General features: G+C 49.3%; 5 protein-coding genes across 12 annotated transcripts; all 5 read right to left on the reverse strand.

The window, feature by feature from the left end:
- Positions 1 to 17: 17 nt before the first annotated feature.
- txndc15 (thioredoxin domain containing 15) lies at positions 18 to 2,311 on the reverse strand. Its single transcript, XM_085935854.1, has 6 exons — positions 2,124 to 2,311; positions 1,444 to 1,736; positions 1,246 to 1,383; positions 876 to 1,039; positions 571 to 701; positions 18 to 497 (listed from the first exon to the last, which is right to left on the reverse strand). Exons 1-6 carry the CDS (start codon positions 2,206 to 2,208, stop codon positions 301 to 303), a joined length of 1,008 nt encoding a protein of 335 aa, XP_085791980.1. The 5' UTR covers positions 2,209 to 2,311; the 3' UTR covers positions 18 to 300.
- Positions 2,312 to 2,566: 255 nt separating this feature from the next.
- On the reverse strand, positions 2,567 to 6,339 carry c17h5orf24 (chromosome 17 C5orf24 homolog). Of its 4 annotated transcripts, none has more exons than XM_085935985.1 (2): positions 6,055 to 6,339; positions 2,567 to 4,946 (listed from the first exon to the last, which is right to left on the reverse strand). In XM_085935985.1, exon 2 carries the CDS (start codon positions 4,941 to 4,943, stop codon positions 4,329 to 4,331), a length of 615 nt encoding a protein of 204 aa, XP_085792111.1. In that variant the 5' UTR covers positions 4,944 to 4,946; positions 6,055 to 6,339; the 3' UTR covers positions 2,567 to 4,328. The 4 variants fall into 4 exon arrangements, with proteins under 4 accessions (XP_085792111.1, XP_085792109.1, XP_085792110.1 ...); XM_085935983.1 differs by having other exon boundaries at positions 2,567 to 4,966; XM_085935984.1 differs by having other exon boundaries at positions 2,567 to 4,969.
- Positions 6,340 to 6,651: 312 nt separating this feature from the next.
- Positions 6,652 to 12,945, reverse strand: ddx46 (DEAD (Asp-Glu-Ala-Asp) box polypeptide 46). 4 transcript variants are annotated; one of them, XM_085935923.1, is made up of 23 exons: positions 12,777 to 12,945; positions 12,378 to 12,554; positions 12,056 to 12,178; positions 11,887 to 11,974; positions 11,599 to 11,767; positions 11,278 to 11,528; positions 11,084 to 11,191; positions 10,846 to 11,011; positions 10,647 to 10,767; positions 10,401 to 10,576; positions 10,169 to 10,290; positions 10,011 to 10,089; positions 9,415 to 9,497; positions 9,183 to 9,347; positions 8,939 to 9,101; positions 8,670 to 8,863; positions 8,440 to 8,577; positions 8,222 to 8,371; positions 7,894 to 8,112; positions 7,538 to 7,756; positions 7,271 to 7,415; positions 7,082 to 7,155; positions 6,652 to 7,007 (listed from the first exon to the last, which is right to left on the reverse strand). In XM_085935923.1, exons 1-23 carry the CDS (start codon positions 12,791 to 12,793, stop codon positions 6,960 to 6,962), a joined length of 3,195 nt encoding a protein of 1,064 aa, XP_085792049.1. In that variant the 5' UTR covers positions 12,794 to 12,945; the 3' UTR covers positions 6,652 to 6,959. The 4 variants fall into 4 exon arrangements, with proteins under 4 accessions (XP_085792049.1, XP_085792048.1, XP_085792047.1 ...); XM_085935922.1 differs by having other exon boundaries at positions 11,599 to 11,770; XM_085935921.1 differs by having other exon boundaries at positions 12,765 to 12,943.
- Positions 12,946 to 13,247: 302 nt separating this feature from the next.
- On the reverse strand, positions 13,248 to 15,410 carry camlg (calcium modulating ligand). Its single transcript, XM_085935924.1, has 4 exons — positions 15,109 to 15,410; positions 14,296 to 14,726; positions 14,146 to 14,211; positions 13,248 to 13,928 (listed from the first exon to the last, which is right to left on the reverse strand). The coding sequence occupies exons 1-4, from the start codon at positions 15,269 to 15,271 to the stop codon at positions 13,695 to 13,697; spliced, it is 894 nt and encodes a 297-aa protein (XP_085792050.1). The 5' UTR covers positions 15,272 to 15,410; the 3' UTR covers positions 13,248 to 13,694.
- Positions 15,411 to 15,757: 347 nt separating this feature from the next.
- Positions 15,758 to 25,153, reverse strand: sec24a (SEC24 homolog A, COPII coat complex component). Of its 2 annotated transcripts, XM_085936357.1 has the most exons (23): positions 24,644 to 25,152; positions 22,507 to 23,076; positions 21,788 to 21,940; positions 21,543 to 21,581; positions 21,326 to 21,471; positions 20,795 to 20,982; positions 20,545 to 20,647; positions 20,332 to 20,458; positions 20,044 to 20,153; positions 19,812 to 19,924; positions 19,617 to 19,735; positions 19,316 to 19,371; positions 18,735 to 18,941; positions 18,546 to 18,669; positions 18,300 to 18,458; positions 18,012 to 18,185; positions 17,760 to 17,870; positions 17,500 to 17,675; positions 17,291 to 17,428; positions 17,092 to 17,196; positions 16,917 to 17,009; positions 16,737 to 16,840; positions 15,758 to 16,600 (listed from the first exon to the last, which is right to left on the reverse strand). In XM_085936357.1, the coding sequence occupies exons 1-23, from the start codon at positions 24,696 to 24,698 to the stop codon at positions 16,486 to 16,488; spliced, it is 3,285 nt and encodes a 1,094-aa protein (XP_085792483.1). In that variant the 5' UTR covers positions 24,699 to 25,152; the 3' UTR covers positions 15,758 to 16,485. The 2 variants fall into 2 exon arrangements, with proteins under 2 accessions (XP_085792483.1, XP_085792484.1); XM_085936358.1 differs by lacking the exon at positions 21,543 to 21,581 and having other exon boundaries at positions 24,644 to 25,153.
- Between the last annotated feature and the right edge of the window lie 81 nt (positions 25,154 to 25,234).

Raw genomic sequence — 25,234 nt, forward strand, 5'->3', positions numbered from 1 at the left:
ATTGGACACAGATTCAATTTTCTTTCTCGTTTGAGAGGAAATGACTCAATTTTATTGGAAAATGTCAAATATGTTAAGCATCCAAAATTAAGAGAGGTACACACACAGCAACAATTGCTCCACTGTTGAGGATTTTCCCTCGCTTGCGATTAAAGTCATTGAATTGCTGATTAACGGATGTTTGAGATTTCCCCCAGTCACATCAAGTCTCCCACAGTGGAAAAACAACACCTCAAGGGAGTGCCTTCAAAAGAAACGTCCTCCGTGAAAACATTGCGTCCTTTCCATCTGGCCTTTGGCTCAGTCCTGATGTTCGTGCTCATGTCCCGGGATGAGCCAGCGGATGCCGTCAGTGCGCAGGATCCCGTAGGTGGTGAATCCGGCGATGAAGAGCACGGAGAAGACCAGCAGCCAGTCCACGCCCTTGACTGGCACGCCGGCAAGGGGGCCCAGGCGGTCGGCGTCCGTCACGTTCCTCTCTGGCCCCGCCTCCAAGCCTTGGAAACAAGTGCATGGCTGCGGTCATTTTTCAAGCAGCTTTTGGACCCGCGAGGCACGTTGGCTATTTACCCGTCTGGTTGGTGATGAAGGAGGCCAGCGTGTCCAGGGTTCTCTCGGTGTGGTTGAAGCGAGCCATGGGTTTGGCGCCTTGGAAGAGGAGGATGTTGGGCACCGCCACCGTCCCGAATCGGGTCGACAGGCTAACAAAAAAAAAAAATGCCCAGAGGCTTTGGACTATGTTGCTTGTTAGGTTTGCATTGCGAGTGAGGGACATTGCCACCGCCTACAGGATGGGAGTAGAACTGCACAGACCGTGAGCAAGTCGGCCATCTACACTGCGTTCTCGTGAACCTAACACGGTCGGCGGTGCTCACCTGCTGTGCTGTGAGGCGTCCAGGGCCAGAAAGCGCACGGCCGGAAAGACCCGAGGCAGGGCGTTGAAGTGCGGCGCCAGACCGGCCGAGAACTGGCACCAAGCCGTGAAGAAAAGCACCACGGAGCACTCGCTGCCGTTGACGTTCAGAAACTCCATCAGGTCCTGAAAGGGATGCCGAGATCGCTCTTTGAAAAAATGGCGGCCGGCAACTGATGGCCAGGCCTTTACTTGTCCAAAGTTTGGGCTTTACATAATCTCAGTCTCGTTTTTGTTTTGAATATCACAGAAACCTGACATAAGAGGTTGTCGAGACTTTTTCTATCTACTGCAGTTCCTTCAATGAAAAGTGCGCGACGAAGGCGGGTCACCTGCGACGCGTTGAGGACATTAACGCTCAAGGCGTCCACGCTGCTGACGTTCTTCTGCTCGCAGTTGACCTTGAAGGTCTTCGTGGCCTCTGCGTTCTTCTCCTCAGTGCCTTGAGCGTGGACCATTTCCAACGCGACCTAAGCCACCAGAACCATCAAAACAAGTGGGGCACGTGCGACGAGGACGTCGCCTCTTACCTGCTGGGACGTCTCGGTGTCCTCGTCCTCGGCGCCCACGGCGAGACACTCGGCGCCATCATCGCATGGCGGCGAAAAACCCGATTGGAAGTCTTTGACGTTCTTGGGGAAGAGAGACTCCATATCGAGCGGGTCCATGGGGGCCGCGCTGACCATCACGGCGTCGGCCATCTCGGCCGTTTTGAACTGACGCTTGAGGAACCTCGGCTCGTCGCCCTCCACAAAGTCAGGGATGCCCTCAGAGTGCAACGTTGCAGCCGATTCCTCTTCGGATGGTATCGACTCATCGTGCTCTGGGAAAGAAATTTAAAAGTTCAAAGGTAGTGGTCAGTTGTAGTTGTTGACCTTTAAAAATGGCAAAGACATCAATGTACTGTGTGTGTGCAAGGACAAATAATTAAATTCTCATAATGAATTGAGATTGAAGTCAATGCTTTTCCTTATTGTTTTGTAAAACAGTGTTTTTAAGCCTTATCCCTAATATTGTGGCCAGTGATGACAGATTTCGCCCAAAGTGGAAGACGTAAACGCACATTACAACTCAAGTCGTCGAAACTATCTAACTAAATTAATTACATGTGAAGGAATACTTTCTTTTTTTCAGGATCATAAGCGTCAATTTGCCATCCGACCTGTCATGTTTTGCTAGCACAGCGACTGCTAAGCTAGCCGTAATTTACCGTGGGATGTCGCCGGCCAAAAGCTCAACACCAAAATTAATGAAACAAAACATAATCGAAGACTCGCTGAAACAATCCCCGACATGTTTCTTTAGGAAAAGGGTAAAATTTGTGTATCGCTCCCGTTAAGTCATGTTTGAGCCGGTGAAATCGGACGAGCGAGGTGGAACTAATGTTCGCGAGTTTAACGGCGGATGATTTAAAATGTAACACGGCCAGTCCCTACGTCATTGTTATTTACTACGTAACACACTTTCATTTAAGTTCATAATTCTTTTGTAATTTATTTATTATTCTAAGAGTTTTTGTTGTTTTATGAGGCAATTTTAAAAAGAAATAAAAAATTGTGAATACTAAATATTTACAACAGCAATAAAAAGACAAGTGAAATGTCCAGCAAATGGGAGGGGAGAAATAAACAAGTTTCACTTTTGTCTTTATTACTCAACTGTTGGACATTCCACAACAAGCATGCAGGAGTAATATGAACAAGTATATCCACAGGGGGGGAAAAAGTTTTTGTTGTTGTTTCGTTTCACACGTCACCGTTCACACGTCAACACATGATTTACGCGTCGTGACGTCATACTGGTGACGGCAGCAGGAGGAAATTACTTCAGTCCATCTATGTCCACTTTTCCCGACATTTCCATCCCTGATGACCAATTTCTTGCACTCTTCATTTTTCTCTGACATAAATACATTCCAAAGCATTGAAAAGGAAGTTTGCTCACAGTGCATCTGGACAACCTTTAGTAATTAAAGTCCTCTGACAAACAAATGATAACAAATGTTTATTATTACAGTATATACAGGTGCATCTGAATAAATTAGAATATCACGGGAGATCTGCCACAATAAGTGAATAATCGCAATATAGACATCATGTAAAAAAATGTTTTTCTACTTTTACGGCTGCATCACATTTTAACTTATTAAAACAGAACGTTGTACACACAACTAACCAAACAAATATGAAGCAATGGGGAAATAATATATAGCCGAAAAGTGCAAAGGGGAGTGAATGAGCAACGAACATTTCAATGCTTGAAATTATTTTTGATAAAGTGGGTAGAAATGAAACTTTTCTCTTTTTTCAAACTAACAAATGAAAATTTATTGAGATCCACTTGAATTAATTTGTGAATTAAACCTGACACTTGTTAAATGTGCGCAGCCTCAAAACTATGTCTACGGAAATATTACATATATTTATTTATGGAAAAAAAAGAAAGACTAATCTAATGTGAGGAACATTTACAGTGTGTTTTACAGGCACCTCATTCAGTGCAAATGAAATGCCAAATGAAAGTTGAAGTGCTTTTGTTTTCTTTTTGTTGCGATTTTGACACCCAAAAAAAACTTTCATGCTGAAATGAATGACATCGTTGCTATTCTTTGGTCCGGGTGAGCCACACGCATTATTATTTTTTTTTTTATCAAAAGACTAGTATTATCATACTGCTAAAACATTGTTGAGTATGAAAGGTAGGAGACTACAAGACATGGAACACGATTATTGCACCAAAGGGAACATTTTTGGAGTGCTTAGCAGCACAAAAGGGGCCAAACGGGCAAGTTTTGCGCTTCTTTTAGAAAGTTGGCAGTGCGTTCTATGAAGAAAGAGTAAAAAAAGTTGTAAATACTGTATCAACAATAATGTGAAAATCGAAAAAGGTAAAACAATAAAATGAACATTAGAATTAATAAATATCCATAAAATAATGTACATTGCTTCTGACGACACAATTCCTAAATTAAAAAAGTAAAAACTTTTATTGCAGGGGGTGGCCATGGTAGTGTAGTTTGCTTTAGACATTGGTTTGGCCCGATCACAAAAAAGCAAATAACTGGATTGGATGAAAAAAATATATATATATCAGTGGACACAAATTGACGGCGAAACCTTTGTGTTATTACACAAACACACACACTCGCACTGGAATAGTCCAAAAAAAAATGATGCCAGGTCCATGTGATGTCCAACGTGCATGCAAACTGGATCCATGTCCAGAATGATGGATTCCCCTTTTTCAAAATTGCTGTTCGAGGGTTCGAAACTGCTGGAGGCGACATTTGCGTTGCCTTCACAGGACGTGCGGTGGCACAGAGGTCTCGTCGAAATGTTGTTAGTGAGATCGTAAAAAAAGAGAGGAGACGGACGTAAAAATCCAAAATTCCAACGGCATCGGGTTGAACGATACCTCACTCGGTATCGGTCTTGTCCTTGCGGGAGGCTTCGCAGAGGATCTCCTTGTGCGCGAGCGGGTACGGGAAGGCGGCCCCGCTGCAGGGCCCGCCGAATGGCAGTTTGTTGAGGCGGGAGAGGCCCTTGATGCTGCCGGGGGGCCGCCCGGGGCTCACCTTGTAGCCCGCCGCTCGAGTGGTGCCCAACGGCCTCCCGGGGCTGGTTTTGAAGCCGGCGGCGCGAGTGGTGCCCAACGGGCGCCCGGTGCTGGTCCGGTAGCCGGCCAACTTGGTGGTGCCCAGCGGGCGCCCGCGCCGCCCCGTCTTGCCGGCGCCTTTGCTCTTTTTCTTACTGCTGTCCGCTGCCGGGTCGCCGCTTTTGCCGTCAGGGACCTTGGCCGGGCCCAGGACGTCTTGTCGGGGGCACGCCATTGGCTTAAGCCCGGGGCCAACAGGCGACGCCATTGAGCCAAGAGTCATTTGGACGGATGAAGGCGGTGGAGGAGGCGTGTAGAACTTGTTGGGCTGCGTGGAGCACAGGTCAAAGTGCGCGCCGGGGTGGCGGGCGTCCTCGGCCAGGCACGACGGCCGGGCGCTCATGCAGAAGTCGCCGCTCGTCACCTGACGCATCATCTTCTGCGTTGGGGGCGGGATAGCTGCTTAGATGGGCACGATTCGGTGAAAATGTTTTACAGTACTCCATCACGAGCAATGTTTGTCTGAATAATTCATGTTGTCAGTCTGAAGCGACGGGGAGCTAACGGCAACGAGCGGAGGAAAGCCGAATTGAAGAGAAACAAAGCAAAAAGGTTTGAGGGACGAATGTTTGAAGTCACTTGAAAAGATATGTTGCTGTTGATGGCGGAAAACAAAACAATACTCACCAATGTCCCTTCGGATGAATCGACTGCAATGATTTTAATGTGACTTAATACGATTATGGACGTTTATTCCTCATCCTCTGCAGTTTGCACATACGTACTAAACTATCGGCCGGCAGAAAGACACTAAGGAAGACGCTGTGATCGTGACGCCTTTGATGCACTGCTGTAAAGAGACTTTGAATCGCTCCTCTCTCATCTATAACTGCTTAAAACTACAAGGCACAAGGAGGGATGCTTTTGTTTGTCGGATTGCCAATCTTTGTTTTGATGTATTAACTGTTCAGAAAGCGCTATAGAACTAAAGATGTATTGTATTATGTTGACCACCTCATCTGGATGTTATTTGGATTTATGTATGCAATGGGATGGTATATAAATATGACATCACAAATGTATTTATGCAGGCTATGTGGTAGGCTGTGACATTTTCAAATGGGAAATAGGCGGCTTGGCTCAATTATTTGGGAGAAATATTTTTTTCAATAACAATTGTCAACACCAGGACTGGGAAATAAATATGTTTTTTGTCTTCACGTTCTGTGCGAGCACTTTCGACATGAAAGGGCAGAGACATACGTAATTGATTTCTCGAGAGGTGCGTGGAGCACTCAACGTGCTTGGACTATGGGGGTGTCACTCATTCACAAAATAAAAAAATAAAATTAAAAGTAAATTCAAACCGCGTGGACACCGCTCACTTGCTTACGGTTTTGGCATCTTTTTTTTTTTCCAGTGTGACGAAACGGCGAGAAGTGCACAATGGTTCTTTTAGCATCGATGCTATTTAATAGCGGAGATGTCAAAAAATAAAACAAAGTCCGTGTTAGCAATTAGCACTATTTAAAGAATGAGATTGTTACCTTGCTACAACGGTCGTCTGGCCTCGGCGCGGAAGGAGTTAAGGAGGGGAAAAAAGAAAAAGATTTTTCATCCCTCAGCGCGCAAACGGGTTCATTTTAGCCCCTTCACGACACCGCTTTCTTCTTTCTTGCCTCTCGAACGGGGAAGGGAGGGGGGGGGGGCGTCACCGCATCACACGGCCGTGTTTTCAAACGCCAAAATATGAACTATAGCTTCAAAAATAGACAAATATCAATTTCATCTTCTGGCTCTGCAGCTTTAGATGAGAAACGCAGCCATTTTCCATTAAAAATTAATAAGCGTCGAGAGCGATGTGGGAACGCGCATGCGCACAAAAGGAGACCCTCGGAAGAAGTCTCTCTCGCGTCCCCGCCCCCTCCTCCTTCCTTACAGTTGATGTCGATTTGTTGACCCATGAATGTCCGTTTTTGTGCACCAAATATGAACATTTCGAAAGAATTGGGCCAAAACAAAGCATTTTGTTCGCCTGCAACCCCCGTGTTAATCTATTTCTATCACAAAGCGACTTTGGAACGGCTACATCAACCCCAGTGTACCCCACCACTTATGAATAATATACAAAGTAGACTGTTAAATAATGTAAAATGCAGTCTGCATTGCAGCCCCATTTATTAATACAAATGGGAAAAAAAAAAAACATGACGTCTTCACCAACACGATTTATTTAAGGGGGGGGTTAAAAAAATGAACTGCTTTTTTTTTTATACAAAGATGAAACTCGGGAAAATTGCGCAAGGGTTCAGTGATGACGTTGATTTGTAGCTAGGAGCTACATATATTTATACAAAACAAAAATAACTGCAGTGAAAACCCGTGAAAATGTAGCAAGCGTTTTTTTAAAAACAAACAAAAAAAATATTCTTTGATGACAAGTCTCCTTTCTTTACAACACTTTGTATCGTCCTTTACTAGTTGGCTGGTAGGAGTTTTGCTGGAAAAGAAAATATGTTTTCATAAATACATGTTGACCAGGGCAACGGAATGATGAATTAAAAAGCTACTTACTAATCTGATGAGTTCTTCCTTGATAAGACGCGTGATCTCCGTTTTGGCTTTTGTCACAGCCAGCTCATTTGCGCCTAGAAATATTCCACAGTTTAGAATCAACACGGACATATGGAGGATAGAAATCAAACTTTTCCCTCCTGGGCGTGTAGAAAAAGCAAAAAACAGGCTTTTCTTGCAAAGACATACTTTCAATGGCCAGGTAGATCTTGCGCTCTCCCTCCTTGGGCTCCTTGCCCGGTGGGAAGTAGGTTCCTCTGATGGTGATGGCGGCCTCAGAGTACTCGCCGATCCTCTGCAGGGCTTCCTTGGACGTCACCTTCCACCTGGCCGTCTGTGGAAGAGCGCAACCGGTTGGCCGTAGGATTGAAAAGTGATCTCTTGAGATCCATCAAATGTCAAGATGTTCATGAATCAAGTGGCAAATGAAACATGAATTGTAGAGACGCGTCCCACCTGCGGGAAGTCGTTGATCTCCAGTTCCTCCTCGTAGCGCTTGACCGTCTCCGATTGCTCGGCCGCCTGCCGCTCCTCCTCCAACTTTTCCACCGGCGTGTAGTTGAGCTTGGCGTTGATCTTCTCGGCCAGCTGCTCAGCGATGGTCTTGGCCGACACCGACGGCGTCATGATGGTGCCGCCGCGCAGGATGGCGTTGGTGGCCTGCTGCATCACATCCTGGAAAATGCCAGACATCGTTGAACTCGGGGAATGCAAAGCAAACAAAACAAAAAGTCCATCCCAATATTGTCGGGGTCATTGTTTTCAGACCAAAGAAGGAGACCGTTTCCTCGTGATGCAACTGGTCAACATACCTGAGCTTCGGCTCCCAGGTTCTTCTGGGCGTTGATCTTGAGCGCCAGTCGCTTGGCCATCTCCAGCTTCTGGATGTTTCCGGCAGACGTGGGTCCCAGCCCCGAGAGCCCGCTCAACGAGCCCGACGAGCCGCCCGACGAGCCGCCCGACGCTCCGGGTGCCATCAGGTCCTTGACGCGCTTCTTGGAGTTGAACATGCTCTCGATTTGCTCCTCAATCTGAAAGGGGAATTTAACATTTCGGGGGGGGGGGGCGAGTTGGCGTGACAATTTCTCTGGGAAGGCTCCAAATTGTCCCAGCAAGCGCGCAGACCACTTAGTTCCTCACATCCAGAGCTCCGTCCTCGTCGTCGGAATCTTGCAGCCCCAGCGCCGCCTTCTGCAGCTTCTTCCTCTCATTGGCCAGCGCGTGCTCCGTCTCGTCGAACTTGAAGCCTTTGCCCGAGAAGCCGCTGCTGCTCTTGATGCTCTTGCCCTCCTGCGATAGTGGCGACACGCCAATCAAAGGCCGAAGAGCTCCCGACCGAGCCGCTTTCTTTGTCTTACCGCTTTCTGCTGGTCTTTGAAGGAGGCCCACAGCTGCTCCAACTCGGCCGGGACGGGGGAGCCGGACAGCTCCAAGGCTTTGATGATGTCGCCGGCGTATCGGACCTGGTCCTCCGTGATGAAGGTGTAGGCGAATCCCTGGAACGAACGAGCGGACAATTCCAGAAAATTTGACGCTCGCTTTTCGCGCTCTTTCGAGAAGATGAAAGTCGGCCGCGTTGAGGGCGGACCTTGTTGCCCGCTCGGCCCGTGCGTCCGGCCCTGTGCACGTAGTCCTCGTAGTGGTTGGGGCAGTTGTAGTTGACCACCAGGATGAGCTGCTTGACGTCCAGGCCACGCGCCGCCACCGAGGTGGCCACCATCAGGCGGCAGGCGCCGTTCTTGAAATCGTTGATGATGCTGTCGCGATCGTACTGGTCGATGCCTGCCGAGGAAAGCCGCCACGTAAAGAAAAGGAGGAGGGCGGGCCAAAGCGCGAGGACACAAGCGGCGGCGGTACCTCCGTGCAGGGACATGCAGGGGTACGAAGCCTTCATCAGGTCTTTGAGGAGCGCGTCGGCGTGCTCCTGCTTGTCCACGAAGATGATGACAGAGCCCTTCTCCTGATAGTGGCCGAGGATCTCCAGCAGCTTCAGGAACTTCTTGTCCTCCTCAATCACCAGCTGCGAGAAACAAAACAATGAGATTCAGCGGCCGCGGTGGACTCGCGAGTTCGGAGAGCTTAGCGCATCCCGGAGACTCACCACGTGTTGCTCCACGTCCGAGCAGACCACGCTGCGTCCGCCCACTTGGATCTCCAGCGGCCTGGATAGAATCCTGCGAGCCAGGGCCTCCATGGCTCGGGGGAATGTGGCGGAGAACATCACCGTCTGCCGGTCCGGGCGAACGTTGTCCACGATGCGCATGACCTTGGCGTGGAAATTGGGCGTCTGTGACAAATGTCCGCGAAGGCGGCGGCGCGCGCGCTGTGCCCACCTGCGGCTCGAAACCCATGTCGAACATCCTGTCCGCCTCGTCCAGCACCACGTACGTGGCTCTGCGCAGGTTGGTGACGCGACCTACATGTCAGGATGGACAAGCATCAGCCGAGTCTGAACATCCCACTGCGTAACGTCATCAACTTATGCGCCGCGGCGGACTACTTTAAGGTGGCAACTTTTCTAATTGGTCAAACGCGGCTCGTTTTTTTTTGTTTGTTTTTGTTTTGGCTCAGGTCTTGCGTACCATCTTGGCGAGGGACCTGAAAAAGTCAGAAAACAGCCTCAAGATACAAAACAAGAGATGGTGTGACTGTAGGCCTTTTCACCTATAGAAGGGGGAAAAAAAACATAATGCAGATTACCTCGCATGTGTGGAAGCCACAGAAGCCGCGTCAAAGCACGTGCGCTCGTGACACTTTTCCATCACATTTTGCCGACGAGCTCAGCAAAAACGCAAAAGCACCTTATTTGTTTGATAGACAACGCAAAAATAAATCAAAGCCATAAGCGGCTCCTACAACAGCGTGGGGAAAAAAAAAAAAAAAAAAAGCTCCTGGTGGCCATCGACGATCAAAAGATGGGAGCACTCACCGCTGTTGGCGCCCAACATGTCAATCATTCTGCCCGGCGTGCACACGATGATCTCGGCTCCTCGCTTCAGTTCGGCAATCTGGCGCAAAAGAAAGTGGCGACTCACGAGTGCTGCCGCCAGATGTGGGAGCGCGACGGCTGGCCGGCCGGCTTTTTACCTGCTCGCTGATACCGGTGCCTCCGTAGACGCACACCACCCTGAGGCCCAGCGACTTGGAGAACTTCTTGCACTCCTTGGTGATCTGCAGGGCCAGTTCTCTGGTGGGCGTCATAATCAAGGCTGAGGGAGGACAACCACGCATCGTTACTTCCCTCCATTTTCTACACCGCCGGACTCCAAAAGTGTATTAAAAAATAAAAAAAAATAAAAGGAGAGCGAAGAGGTCTTACCGATGGGCCCCTCAGACTCTTCCAGAGGCCTCTGGTCCATGATGTGTCTGAACATGGGCAGGAGGAAGGCGACAGTTTTGCCACTGCCCGTCTTGGCGATGCCGATGAGGTCTCGGCCCGACATGACGGCGGGGATGGCCTGGGCCTGGATGGGGGTGGGCTTCTCGTAGCCTTGCCTACAATTGGCAACAGAGGTCAAATTTCGTAGCCGCGGATTGACTGTTCGGCATCGGCGTTGGTACTGACTTCTTGAGGGCATTGAGGATCTTCATGGACACGCCGCACTGCACCCAGGTCTTAATGGGCTTGGGGCAGCCTTTCCCCTTTACCGTAATTCCCTCCAGTTCCAGCCGGAATGCGATCACGTCTGGAAGAAATCACAGACGGGTTGGAATCGCTCTGCCGGGAAACTCGACATGGAACCCCCACACCGCCATATACGGACCGTCGTTGGACATCCGGGCCAGATCGGGAACCTCCACGTAGAAGTTCTTGCGGTAGGGCTCGTATTGGATCTTGCCGTGGTCAACGGGTTCTAGGATCTTCCTCTGCTTAGTCTGAAAGCCCGTCAGCGCCGTCTGCAAGTCCACTTCTTCTTCCTCTGACGAGTACTGAAAGACATGTTGCGGCAGAAATGAGTTTGCCGTCTTTCTTTGACTCCCCAATGGCAAAGCTCACTATACCTCCATCGCGTCCTGGTCGTTCTCCATCAGCTCGCCCTTTTTCTTGTGAGTCTGAGGCCCTTTTTTGGTTTTGACCACTGTCACCACTTTAGTTATCATCGCTCCCTTCTGTTGATGGGGATCACAACAATTCGATAAGGAGTTTGCTGTAATTCACTTCAATTGGGGACTTTTTTCCTCGACTGTCCGCTCACCTTGTCGCTTCCTTTGACGCCTCCCATATTGAACTTCTTCACCTCCTGCTTGACCTCCTCCATGTAGGCGTCCAACGGGTCCACGTCGTCCTCGTCGTCCTGCTTCTCAGCGGCGGCGGTCTCCAGATCCTTCTCGCCTTCATCCATCTTTTCCTCCTTGGGCTCGGCCTCCTTGGCTTCCCCGTTGCCTTCAGCGTCCTCGTCGTCTTCGTCATCTGCCTCTGCGGGGACGAGGGTGTCCTCGTCGTCATCTGTAACGAGGATGGCGGCGTTGAGAGCCGACAGAGCGCGAGACGTGCGTTTGCTGTGGCCAGCGCTTACCGTCGTCGTCTTCGAGGCTCCACTTCTTGCCCTGCTTCATCTCCTCCAGCTCCTTCTTGATCTCGCCGATGTTCTCGATGGCCTTCTTGCGCTGCTCCTCGCGCCACTTCTCCACTCGCTCCTTCCGCTTCCTCATCTCCTCCTCCAGCTTGTTCTGGTCAAAGTCCTGCTGCTGGGGGGGCGCACATTACACGGCAGTTGTCACATTTGATTTTAGGGCTGCAGCTACTTGTAGACGGATTAGAATGCTCTTTCTGGGAGCTGGAGCAGTTTTCTCACAAAACTTACATCCTCAACTTTCTCCTCTTCTTTTTCCTCCTTAATTTTCTTCTTTTCTGTCACAAGATCAACATTTTCTTTCTCTTTGCTCTTTGCCCTGCAAAAAAAAATTGAAAAGGACAAATTTAGAGTTTACCGGAGTGTTAAGCGCAACGTTTTGGTGAGGAAGAAGACGGACTTTTCTTCGGTTTTCCTGCTCTTGCTGGGACTGGCCGAGCGCGACCTCCTGGCTCGGCTCCTGCTGCCTGACCTCTTGCGTTCTCTGCTTCTGGATCGCCTCCTTTCCCTGCTCCTGGATCGTCTGAGCAGAAGAATAATGAGATCGTTTAAGAGAAAAGTAGCTTGTATACATGGTGGGTGTCTGCAGGGCCTGGTCACTCATCAAGTGTAAAGGTAACCAAGTAAATGTTTGGTGTTTGCTGCCAGTTCATTCAACTACGCCTGCATTTTCCCAATTAGTTGTGTTCGGCAATTGGTTTACAGGTGGGCTTTAGACTCACCTGGCTCGCTTTCTGTCTCGGGAGCGGGACCGAGAGCGGGTCCTGCGTCTTTCTCGGCTCCGCGACCTCTCCCTCCGGTTTCGGTCCCGGTCGTCCTTCTTGGAACGTTTGTCCGGAGAGCGACTCCTCGAGCGGCTACCGGAGCGCCGGGGAGACGTCGAGCGTTTCCTGTAATGTCTTAACAACACAATAATAGTTGCACAGTTAACACGAATCATGGGTGGGAAAACTATTACTAGGATGTGATCGAAATCAGGCGGGCGATGTTTTGTTAAGTGAAACCACGAAGACTCAGTTAGCACGCTAACGTTAGCTTTCTCGATTATCTCGTTGAAGAGCGACGCGGGTTGATTCTAAATTAGTTGAGATAAAAAAAATTGAACAAACTTGCGGGCGTACCGCGACTCGCGACCCATGGTGACGGCACGAAGTTGAGTCGTAAAACAAGTGGTCAACTAATCTTTGACGTCGGTGCAGCGCTTTCACGGAGGATGGCGGGCTGCTTCCGTTCAAGTCTGCTACGTCACTAACATGCGACACATGCCGTGAAAGTGTGGCGCACAAACTGCATTGCGCCACCAAGAGGTGGGAGGTACTCCTCATTTTTACCTCACTAAACTGGACATTTAATAGTCTCGAATAAATATGTAAATTATAATTACAGTACAGTATGCGCCGTTTTCCACTGATATAAATCGGCTAATTTTAAATTTCACGTAATAAATATCAGGAAAAGTAACCATTTTCAAATGACCCAATGTTGTTCTCCTGCTTTTAAATTACAATAATTTTAATTTTAAATTAAAGTTTGAATTTAGTGTTATAAGTTGAGAGTTGCTAAGTAAAAGAAGACGTGACAAACTGGTAGTATTAATTTGGCTTAACTGCTTTAATGTTTTCATGTCAACACTGAATTAGCAATATGTATTTTCAAGGGCAAAATGCGATACGAATGATACTAAATTGGTTTGCAGGTGATACACACGTTGTTTACATCTGAAAAATTGTCACAATAATAAATTAAAAAAAGAGGCATCAGCGAGTATGTAGAAATCACGTAAGGCGGACGTGGGACACTAAAGCGGAGAGTATACTGGTACCTTGACCTACGAGTTTAATTCCAACTGAAACTAAGTTGATGACTCAATTTTCTTAAATGAATGTACCTCATTAAAATGCCATGACGGTGGACTTGTAATTCTTGAAAAATCTCAAATCCTTCCAAAATGACACCGGCAACATTAATATTAGGGTAACAATTTTGTGTCTGAGTTTGACCGTCCTCTTTAATAAAGTGCATCGGGGGAATCGGCTCGGTCACTGTGCCGTTGCCGCCGCAGGAGGAGCCCCCCCGCCTTGCTCGCCGGCCTCAGAGCCAACGAGGAGTAAGACCTGATGCGACAGGATAAAGGTGAAGAAGTAAGCGCAGAGGTCGGCAAAGACATCGCCCATGCGCCGGTACGTGTCCATGGAGCGGTTGATGACTTCGCCGGGGATGCCCGACAGCAGCAGAGCGGCGGTGAGCACCGTGGTCTGCGTCTTCTTCTCCACCTACAATCACAGCGATCAAAATCGTCCAAAAATATTCAGCTAATCTTGCACTCGACAAATAAAACAATAATTTAATTAAAATGAAGCATTTTTTTCATTAAAAAAAAACATGTTCTCCAATGTCAATAAAAAACTTAATTAAAAACAAAGTCAAAACTAACTAAAATGAAAAATCTCAAACAATTCTAACCCAAGCAGCTTGAGTATGGAAACTCACCTTGGGAAAGTATTTGGACAAGCCCATGAAGGCCAATTCCAGCGTCAGAAATGGAGCAAATATCGACTAAAATCACAAAAGCCCAAATAGAGCGTCACCTTGCTGTCAAAACGTCTCATAAAATAAATGCGACTTCTGATGATGACTCACCAGATACTTGCAGACAAACACTCGGACGAAAATAGCGAGGAGGACGCTGCAGACCAGCCTGAAAACGGCGAAGGGGTCAAATTCTTCGCTGTCAGCTTCACTATTCTGCGACGGCTTCTCACTGGCCATCAGGCCCCTAAGCTTCAGGGCATCGTCGAAGCGGGAGAAGTACTGCTGGAGGCCGCTGGGGTCGTCCCCCGCCGCCAGCTCCGCCTTGGGCCTCTGCCGGATGCCTCGGAGGTGGCTCTCTACCAGCGTGGTGTCGCCCGGCAGGGGCGAATCCCTCCTCTCCGGGGTGGCGCCACGAGACAGGCTGGCCGACTCTGGCAAGAAGGGGGAGGGTCTTTGGGACGGTTGGGAGGACGGCCACGCCTCCGTTCGGTCCAAATCCAGGTGGAAGCGAGGTTCAGGGGGACGCAGGGGTGACCCTCCTGGGTATATGTGATGACAACCAATATGTGGGGGAGAAAAAAAAAAGTTTTTTTTCATTGTGGTGTGCATCACTTGGCCACTAGGGACAGTATAATATAAACATAGACACGAAGAAACGAAGAAGAGTCACCGCAGATGAGAAAAATATTACTGTTCTGTGCTTTCTAAATGTGCTGCTCTCTTGTTGTAGTTCCTTAAAGATTAATAAAACTGCAAGTAAAAAATACAAACCAAGAAGTACGAATCGGTAATGTTAGAGGGTTTTACAGAATTCGCCTTCAGGCCTATTTTCCCTTTGTGACGTCATGTTGATGCGAGAACAAATCCAGCTTCAGTTCGTGTTCCAAAATCTGTCCAAAATCAGGCTGTAAATCAACGTACCGTTACTGTCAGCCTCATTTTTGGTGTAGCCTACGATTCTGTTCATTCTGTCCTCGGAATTCATGAGTAGCTTTCTTCTGCGGATCTCCGCTCGCCTCTGTGCCGCTGATAGTGACGAGCCCGCGGTCGTCGTTTTATTGTCGGCGGCCTCAGCAGGCTCCATGTTTTCAAAAGAATAAGAACACGGCAACTAATAGAGAATTAGGAACTGAAAAATATAAAAGTTGCAAAATTGTGGCAATAACTCGTTGGCCTGGACACGGCCGATTATTGTCACGCTCAAAATGGAATGATCCGCCGCGGGTGTCGCGCGGTGATGACGTCATTTATATAGTACGCAGAAGGAAATGATATATATATTTTTTTTAGTATAGTTGAACATTTTAAGATAAATGTCACCTGGCAATACAGGAGTGCGACTTGTAAGCATGGTATTCTTTATTAATAATTTTGAGACAGACAAGTTTTTACCTAATCGTCTGTTTTCTAAATACGTTTTTGTTATTCCTAATACATCAATTACAAATGACACTTTTGGAAAAAGAAAAAAAGGTGACTACTTTGGTCCACGTTCTTCAGGCACAATCCCAAAAAACCCACTGCGTTTAAAAAGTCCCAAAGATTTTATTTCGTTGACAGTTCACCTGAATGGTCATACTAAAACCTTTATTAGCATCTCTCCAAGATTGATATAATGCAGTATTTTCAATATACAAATCTCAATAAGCATGATTAAAAAAATCACAATGGCTTTTTCTGTTACGTCTTGTGTTAATAAACAATTAATAAACAAAAAAAATCCCGCATCCTATTATATTAAAATAGTTGATATATATAGTCTGCGTTTCAACAGGTGTGGTAGTAAAACTAGAGTTCCCATTCAAGGCAATTATTGAATTTTAATCACATTGGGAGGCTCATAAATTAAACGGAGCAGAGGGAGCAAAAAGAAAAGAAAAAAAGCACATGAGGTTGCAACAACATTCAAGTGGGCGCCTGATGCCTTCTTCTGTTATTTGTTCGGCGTGACACAGATGAAAATCTCCAAAAAGTGATGACTGTTGAAAATTCTTGAAATAACAGTCAAGACACCTCAATTCACCTTAAACACACATACACTCGCGTGAACACACACACACACTCAAACTTGCATACACACGTGACGTATTTGAGAAAAGGGCTCTTTCTGTGCTTTTGCCATCAACGAGCTCACATCTGAGCCATACTTCAAACTTTGGACATTATTGTTCTATGAGAATAAACACTGATACTTTCCATCTTTTACATACATACGTGTATGTGTGTTTATATATTTTTTGAACCACCTTGGCGGCTAAATTCAAAGTGTCTTCCGCTCTTTACGCACGCACAAACTGATCATTTGGAGATCTGCTGCTGAAGGTGGAGCAGGAATTCGTAGTAGGACAGCGCCGACTCAGTGCGGTCTTCGATCATGTTCTGCATCAATGCCACTTTCAGCTGGCTCTCGTCCCTGGGAGCAAGCACAGGATGAGATTAGGGGGCGGAAAAAAAGAAAACAAGTCAAACATTTGCTGCCCGTAGACAACACCATGGCCGCATCCTCCGTCTAACCGTGACTAAAACAAAAAGACGTCATTCCTGCCCACCTGATGACATGCAGCGAGGGGAAGAAGGACCTTTGCTCCCTCAGCCACGCCACGAAGGCTCTGGTCCTCTGCGACTCGGCAGTGTCCAGCTCTGGCAGCAGATACTGGCGGAGGAAAAAAAAAAAGCGTCGTTAGCATTACCACTGTTAGCATTGGGCTTACAAGTGGGTGGAATCTTACCAGGTTGTCAGGCACGGCGGCGTAGTTGGGGACCCCGAGGACTTGCGTGAGGAAGTTGGGGTTGCAGTTGCGTCCAATCCACAGATACATGACCTGCAACGTGACCGGTTTGTAATGGGTGTTGAAATTAGAACGGTGTTATTTAGTTCAACGTCAATTATTTAACCACCCGCACCGTTCCAGCATCCATGAGGAAGGCTCCCTCCCTGCTTAGCTTTTCCACGGACAGCTGCAGGACTCTGGGCTGAGGGACGGTCCGCTCGTTGTCGTTCAACGCGCCCTGGGAAGGAAGGCGGCGGCGGCGGCGACGTCACATTCAGAAATGGACCTGAAAACTATCCGTAGGGGCGGCACGCAACGCCGTCCGTCCTCACCTCGTCGGTCAGATCGTCGAGTCGGTACAACGCGGGGTGGATCATCAGCATGGCGTAAGCTAGCGGCTGGTGCTTGAGATGACACATGGCAGCCACCCGGTCGTCCAGCCTGGTGCTGGTTCCCGTCCGGAACGCTTTCTGGAAAAAGGGGAGGGGGGGGGAATAAACATTCCGCAGTGGAGAACAAACCGAAAGTGAGTGCGGCTGACCTGCTTGAGCAGCGCGAGGATGTAGAGCGGGAAGAGTCGGAGGCATGCCGGAGCGAGCAGGCCGGGCTGTTGGATGGTCAGCACCGACTGGCGGTACGACGACAGGGAGTCGATGGCGGCGTTGGTCATGGCGTCCCTGGCGTCGCTCAAGCTGGCCGTCACCGAGCGGTCCACGGCTGAAAGCAGAGCGCACCGACCGTTCTACATGGCGGCAAAGGCGCAATTCGCAAGGACGTACGCACGAGCGACCCTCCCCTCACCCATGCACGCCAGTAGGCCGGCCATGGCTTGAACGTCAGCGCCGGCAAAGATGTCCGACAGCGACTGGACCACCGGGAGGCAGAGGGTGTGCACGCGGATCCTCCGCTCTCCTGGTTAAGGAGCAGAACCAGAAAGGAATCACAACAAGAGCGCTTCTCGGCCACGCTGCCACCCAATTTCAGCCATTCACAATTATTGGCTTCAACTAAGTGCAAAATCCAATCGGGTTGCTGCGCGTGTGTGGCGTGCACCTTTGCTGGAGGTGTAGAGGAGCGCGGCCTGGAAGGAGACCACCTGCATGTCGTCCAAGTTGTCCTCGATGGACATTTGCACGGCAAAGCCGGCGTCCGGATTGACGTTGGGCAGCGATAGCAGGTCGGTGGAGCGCACAAAGAAATTGCCGTGGAACGTGTGAATGGACAGACCTACAAAAAACAAAATGGAGGCTTCAACCCACTATGGAGAGCACACGCTCTGAATTGGACAAAAATGGATTTGAGCCAACAGTGGCCCGTACTTGCGCTTGGCGTCGGGCGTACCTTTGGTGCAGCGGATCCTCATGACGGCCTCGAAGCCGATCTTTCTGGTCAGGTATCTCTTCAGGTCCTTCTGGAAGCGCTCCACCTGGGCCGGGTTGTGTTGGTGGTGGTATGAAGGGAAGTAGTAGATGCTCCCGGCGGAGTAGCGCGAGACGCAGCCTGCCAAAAGACGCAGAAAACGAGAAGATCTCACTGCCTCGGCCGGCTGAAGATAGGTCACCTTGATCGTGACAAACGCGGCCTCACCGAGTGACGCCAAGTCGCAGTACTGCGAGCTGAGCAGGAACAGGTCGACGGCCACTTGCTGACCCGAGCAGTCCAGCGCCAGCTTCTTGTAGAAGTCCGTTGCCGGCGATAGGTGCTGGATGTCCTGAGAGAAGAAGAAACGCCGGTGAGGACGCGAGCGGCTTTCCGATTCGAAGCTGGAGCTGGCACCTTGGCAGACGCTCTTTGGTTGGGGTCCTCCCTGGACTGGAGCAGCCCCGCGCCCAGGTTGGGCAGCTGCGTCTGGAAGACGGACAGGCGGCCGCCAGTGGGCGACAGTAGCTTGAAGGCAGCCTGCAGGGCCGAGCCCAGCGCCGACTGGGTCTCCATGGTTTTCTCAAACATCGCCGGCAAGCTCTTCAGGAGATCCTGCACCAGCTGGAAGCAGACGCAGTCACGTGACATAAGGCCCGTGCAGCTATGAAGCCCATTCTTCTGCTTTTTTTTTTTTTTTTTTTGGGGGGTCCTTTAAATTTGCCCTTTCAATTTTGTTCCGTAACCACTTCGAGTATAACGTTGTGTATGTAAAATAAATACAAATACAAATAAAAAGTAAAACATTTTGCAGCATTTGCTCTGAGGGATCAGCATTTATTCATGCAAATGCCCTCAATCAACAAAATTCAATATTGACTTATTGTGCGTCACATATTTTGTGCGAGACCGCATGTACGGATTAGGACTTTTCTGGGAAAAGCTACGTTCAGACTTTTGCAGACATTGTGGTGATGTGTTTTCAGCATATTTCTCACCTCTTTGCTCTCGTTGAGGTTGACTAAAAGGCTGTCAGGCGTGGGTAAAAAGATATCTGCGGACAAAGTGTCAAAACACAAAAGCTCACCATTTGCGATATGTCGCGAGTAAACCTTGGCACGTACAAAAGTGTTGTGATGGCCTACAGAAGCCACAAGAAGGCTTTATGACTTCAATTTCTTTTATGACCATGCTCGTCACTTCTCAGTCAACTGCAGCATTTTCTGAAGACAATTTCTGTCTACAAGTGTCGCTGCACCATTTTTGTTCAGTGGCCCTTGAATATAAGAAACGAGTCACCTTCGATGTCTGACACGATGAGCATCTGAGGCTGGGAGACTCCCTCCTGGAGGTTGTAGAAGTGGATGGTGCTGTCAAAGGTGATGAAGCCGATTTTTGTCCGCGAGTCTCCGGGGAGCCTTTGCCAAGCGCAGAAATAAAGTCAGTACGGGGCGCCAATCGGGCCAAACGTAAGAACCGACGGCGTTCACATACGCGTTGATGTTGTCCAGCACCGACTGACAAAAGACCTTCAAGTAGCCCGTCTCCACCGCATTGTGGGACACGTCCAGGACAAAGAGGTACACGGCTGGCTGTGGCGGCCTCAGCTAATGGTGAAGATTGGAGGGAGAAGAAATAAAAAAGAAATAAATAAATAAAAAAGAAATAAACATGATTTCTTTTTTTTTTTTATTTATTCCAACTTGGGTCAACAAAAGACACCTACCATGTACTCTGCAGGAGCGATAAACTCAATGGTGGCATTCTGCACTTCAGGTCTTCTGTGTGGTTCCCCGTAGGATCGACTGACTGGATTATACATGAACTCCTCTGGAACTTGAACATGCAAAAAGATAAATGCACGCAAGCGAGCGAGCAAGGTCATAAACGGAGCAGCAGGATAAGAACGGGTTCCCCCCCAACTCAACATCCTAAGACAAAATAAAATCAACATTCAATGCAACTGACCTTTTTAAAGTGGTAAAATTGAAATAGCTGTTTTTTTTCTTCTTACCATCATTGACCCTATAGCACATGTTGCACTTCCATCTCCTCTGGTCCAGGAAGGACACGAAGGGGTTGATGTAGGTTCTGCAGGAGCGACACCTGACGATGGCGCTGGACGTCACCACGGGCAGTTGCTATGAAAGGCAGAAAAGGAAAGCCAAAATCAGCTCAAATTGCGGCCAGGGAATGATTTCAAAGCTTTCCAAGGGCTTGGCCTTACCGAGAGGTCTTTGAAGGGGTGCAGCAGGAGGCCCAGCGGCATCTTGGCTTTGTTAAGCAAAGACTGCGTCTGAGGGATGCTGGTCAGCGTGCAGCGAAAGACCCTGGACACACGGACGCGAGACTCGCATAAGTCGCATGTAGCGGCATAGTGACTCCAGAAAAAAAAAAAAAAAAAGATGCGATTGCAGGATGCCACGTTTGGATGGGCTCGGTTTCAACTTGGCACCAGGTGCTTGTAGGATTCTTACTCTGGGCTGCAGTTGATCTTCTGCAGGTCTTGGGGCAGGCAGGGTGTGGGGGCGGGCACAGGGCCCGGCGGCAGCAAGTTGCGCTCCTGGAGCAGGTTGACCACTCGCAGGCTCTCGGGGGTGCCCGACTGCAGGCTCATAGCTGCCAGGGACGGGCTGAGCTGGGCCGGGCCGGGCCCGGGAGGCGCCTGCCGGGAACGCCGCCGCCATTAATTTACTGATCGTAACATGCTGGTACTCGGCGTTTTGGCTTAAAAAACAAAAAGCCTTTGCTAAGCAAATACAATGTTTGTAGTCAAACTTGAGAATGCGTGCAAAGCGAGTGTGTGACAAGCGACAGAGCGGGTCGGTCCACAAACACTGAGACAATCTTCAACTCGATAATGCGTTTACTCTCGCTTGACGGTGTGCAAAGCAAACGCATGACGAGCGGGACAGTCGGATTCACATTTGACGACCGTGTGCAGATTAAAACCGACATCGAGGAAAAAGACAACAGAAAGGAGAGCCCGAGCGGACACGCCCCCTCACCTGCCGAGATGCTTGGACGTAAGGCTGAGTGGCGCTATCGATAGCCGGGTGCGTGTTCGGGGGGCCGGCGGCATGCTGGTACCCTGGTGGCAGGGAGGGGTAGTGGCCCAAGTGGCGGCCCGGCGGACCGTGCTGGGGTGGTCCGGCTGTGGGGGTGGGATAAAGCATTGTGAGAAACAATTGGTGACATTGTGCCTCAGTCTTTTCCTGGACGTACCCGGTTTAGCATCCACGTGATTGGCGCCGATGCCGGATCCTGTATTGAAAGACATTTGAACGCCACGAAGGTGAACGGTGTGAACCGGCAGCGACGAGATGGAACAAACAACAGAATGTATACAAAGAAAATATCTCTGGGGGGGAAAAAAAATGTGCTCTCTCTCTCTCTCTCTCTCTGTCTGTCTGTCCAATGAGACATTAACGTTACTAAAGGGCCAAGCTCAAAAAGGTCAACCGGCTTACCGTCTGCCTTTGGAGGCGGAGGAGTGGCGTTGGCCATCGGGGGCGCCGCGGGTTTCACGGAGGCGGGAGGGCCCACCGGAGGGATCCCGTAGGGAGCTCTGCTCGGGTGGTATTGCTGTACGGCTGGCGGATTCATCGGCGGAGGAGCGGAGCCTTTTGGAAGAAGAGGCGAACTTAGTGGCCACATGGATGAGCTCTTGCTTTGAAATACTTCATCCTAATGGCTGAACTGACTGGAATGCCGCCACTAAATAAACCCAAAGGGACAGATTCAACGACTTCCGTTTGTTATGACAAGAATATTTTCCTGCTTTGCGAAAAGCTAAAAGAAATGCAATCGAAAAGGGCCCTGGATTCCTGATTCAGATTTATGTCACACTGTCACTGAACTTTGAACCGATTCAAAGTGAACCGAGTGCGGGCTCACGTCAACTTGTTGGAAGCGGCAGCGGAGGGAGGCCAAGGTCCGCCCTCCAACACATCGAGCCTGCAGATTCTTTATCTGCCAGCGGTGACTTTCATTTCAAGCGGCAGACACGAATAAAGCAGATCAAGACGGGATTTGTCAAATTTGGACGAGCTCTCCGGCGACTCAAAGTTCACCAATCACATTACGTCATTTTTATTGACTAGGCTACAGGAGTGCCCTGTTGCTATCTTCCATGTGAATTTCTTTCCCCGTGGGGATGATTTCCCTTTGTGATAGTGGATGATCTTACCTGGACCCGGCGGGCCGTACCCTTGTAGGCCGGTGGGGGGCCGCACGGCGCTAAGGGACAAAGAAGCCGAAGGTGCTGAGCTGTAAGGCGCGGGGGGGCTCACGTGGTTGGGGGCCGGGCCCCGAGGTGGGGCGTTTGTGGCAGCGGGGGGTCCCGCGGGCGGAGGAGCCGAGTTGTACTGCCAGCCCGGGGCCGGCTGCTGCTGATGTTGCGGGTTGGGGTAGTAGCCGCTAGAAGACACCGCAGGAGGAGGGGTACCCAGCGCGGGGGGCGGCCGGGGACCGGGGCTAGCGGACTGGGGAGGGGTGTGGGATGCGGGGCCGCCGAGAGGGGGTCGGGTGAGGTGAGGTGGGCCGGGCGAGACCGGATAGGACGCGGGAGGTGGGCCAGCTTGGTAGGAGCTGACTTGGGGGACGTGCTGGTACGGCGCCGAAGGATAGACGCCGGGGGCGGGGCCGGGGGGCGCTGAAGCCTTGGCCTGCATTGGGCTGTAGTTGTAGTTGGCTTGGTGCGTCAGCCCGTAATTGATGGCAGGGAGCTCCTGAACCCCGACGGGATTCTGTGACGGACCTGCAAAACGTTGACAGCGTTATAGAAGGCGCAAAGCAGGAAGGGAATAGTATCAATCAATAGTATCACTCTAACCAACACTCCCGGCAGTGACGCCACTTTTGACGGATTTGTTGACTTTTACGTCTAAGCTTCGCATGCACCTGAACCGAAACGCACTCGTCCCGCCGGTCTTGCCGCCAGTGTTTGAATAATGGTACCAGCAAACAAAGCCCACAAACCCATCGGTTTGGTTCTCACGAAACCGATGAGACCCGATAGGTGATGATGAAGGCGCGGTGGCGAGGCATCGGTAATCACCTGTAATCTGGTTACGTTAATCTCCGTCTTCTCTCGGTGGCTCATTGTGAGCCTTGTGCGTTTTGCTGACTCGCGTGATGATTCAAATTTCACAGATAAAAAAAAAAAGTCACCTTTGCATTTATAACTTCTCAAAAAAAGGTGGAGCATTTGAATACCACACCTCATGCGATCCTTTTTAGTTTGGTTTTTTTATGTTTTTTTTACCTCTGTTGATTAACCAAAATAAAAAGACTGCAAGTAACGAAAGCATCGTAATTCCACCAACGCAGCGTTTCATGAAACGTTGCATGTTGTACCCTCGTGGAAAGGGATTAAAAGGAAAAGCTCTCTTCTCAACGGCTTGGGGCTCAATTAGCAAGGCGCCTAATCCGCTGAAAAGCATCTTCAAAAGTGTCCATTTAGACCCCGCGTCATTTCGAATCAAGATCATCTTTCAAGCGTCAAACGTGGTCGCGCCCGGCATGTCTCGGGAAATGCGGGTCCGTAAACGCTGTGATAACAAGAAGCTTCCCGTAGATGGCAAAGTTGCACCACTTTGGATTTGCGATCAGCACGTCTTCTGAGTAGAAGATAAAGATGAGGTGGTGAATCTCTGCTTGTCGTGTCACTTGTGAAGGAGACCGATGCCAATTTGAAGGATGTCAGACAAGTTTACATAGCGTGTGGTATCAAATGACTAACTTTTAAAAAAAAGGGGTATGGAAATAAAGAAGTTGAAAGTCTTCCTCTGGATCAAGTCCAATGTGCCACATTGACAGTGAGAAGTATCAGGAAAATTAAAAAACTACATTGATATCGTAAAACTATCCCAACTGTCGCAATGACAAGGACGTGGATTTTGACCCACCATAATAATAATTTTAAAAAATCCCAGAAGCTTGAGAGCACATGACGAGGTTGTTCATAGAATCATGAAGAGGTTGCTAACCGCAAGGGCCACCAATGAAATGCTCCGAAACGCTCCTCAAGATGACAGAAGGCTCCTTTTTAAGCAAATTCAACACTCCGACCCGAGCTTCTGTTGCCACTAATCAAAGTTAAACTCAAGATGGAAAGACGTCACACACAAGCGTTCATTTATAAAGTAGCAACAACTTTGTACAGTCATTTGACTGTCTTGACAAACTTACGACGATGTTTTCTATCTTTTATCCCACACTTGTTCGAAAGTCGAGTCAGCAAGCTAACCGTTAGCAAGCGTTCACACGAGTAAGCGCAACTTTGTAGCTTTTATATCGGGTGACATTTTGACTTGATACTTTACCGTTGGCGTACGGCTGTCCCGTCCCGTTCTGGGGGTTGATACCCGCCATTGACATCTTGAAAACAAACACCGGGTTCCGATTCGGATCGGTTAGCTTGGGCGAGCGATTAGCAGCAGCAGCAGCCTCCTCCTCCTTCCTCCACTCTTCTTCTTCTTTTAGCCAACTAGCTAAAGAACAAGTCGCGGGGTTAGAGAGCAAAATGTCCACGTCTCGGCGGCTTGGTTGTCTTGGAGAGGGGATAAATGGCTGGCTGGTTGGCTCGATCACACGGCCATGGCTGCGGGCCGAAGCGCGGCCGTCGCAAGTGACACTACGGCAAAGTGCCGATTTCCAAGGCCTCGTCGAGAGCAATCGTGGAGAAACCGGAAATTGGGATCACCCAAGAGGGATCAACGTTGAAATTGTCGGGCATGCGCAGTGTGGACACGTGGCATTTCCTCCCGTGTTCTCCTGTTTGCAAGTCTACAAGAAACAAGCGTCGCCGGCCGGGCGACGTCAATTTAACGGTACGGCCAACAAACATGGCGCAGGGGTGGAACAATATTAAACTGTAAATTAAGCTTAACGTCAATTGTTGTCACATACATAAT

Source organism: Syngnathus leptorhynchus, chromosome 17, assembly GCF_054491065.1.
Source record: "Syngnathus leptorhynchus isolate UIUO chromosome 17, UIUO_Slep, whole genome shotgun sequence".
Lineage (NCBI taxonomy): Eukaryota > Metazoa > Chordata > Actinopteri > Syngnathiformes > Syngnathidae > Syngnathus > Syngnathus leptorhynchus.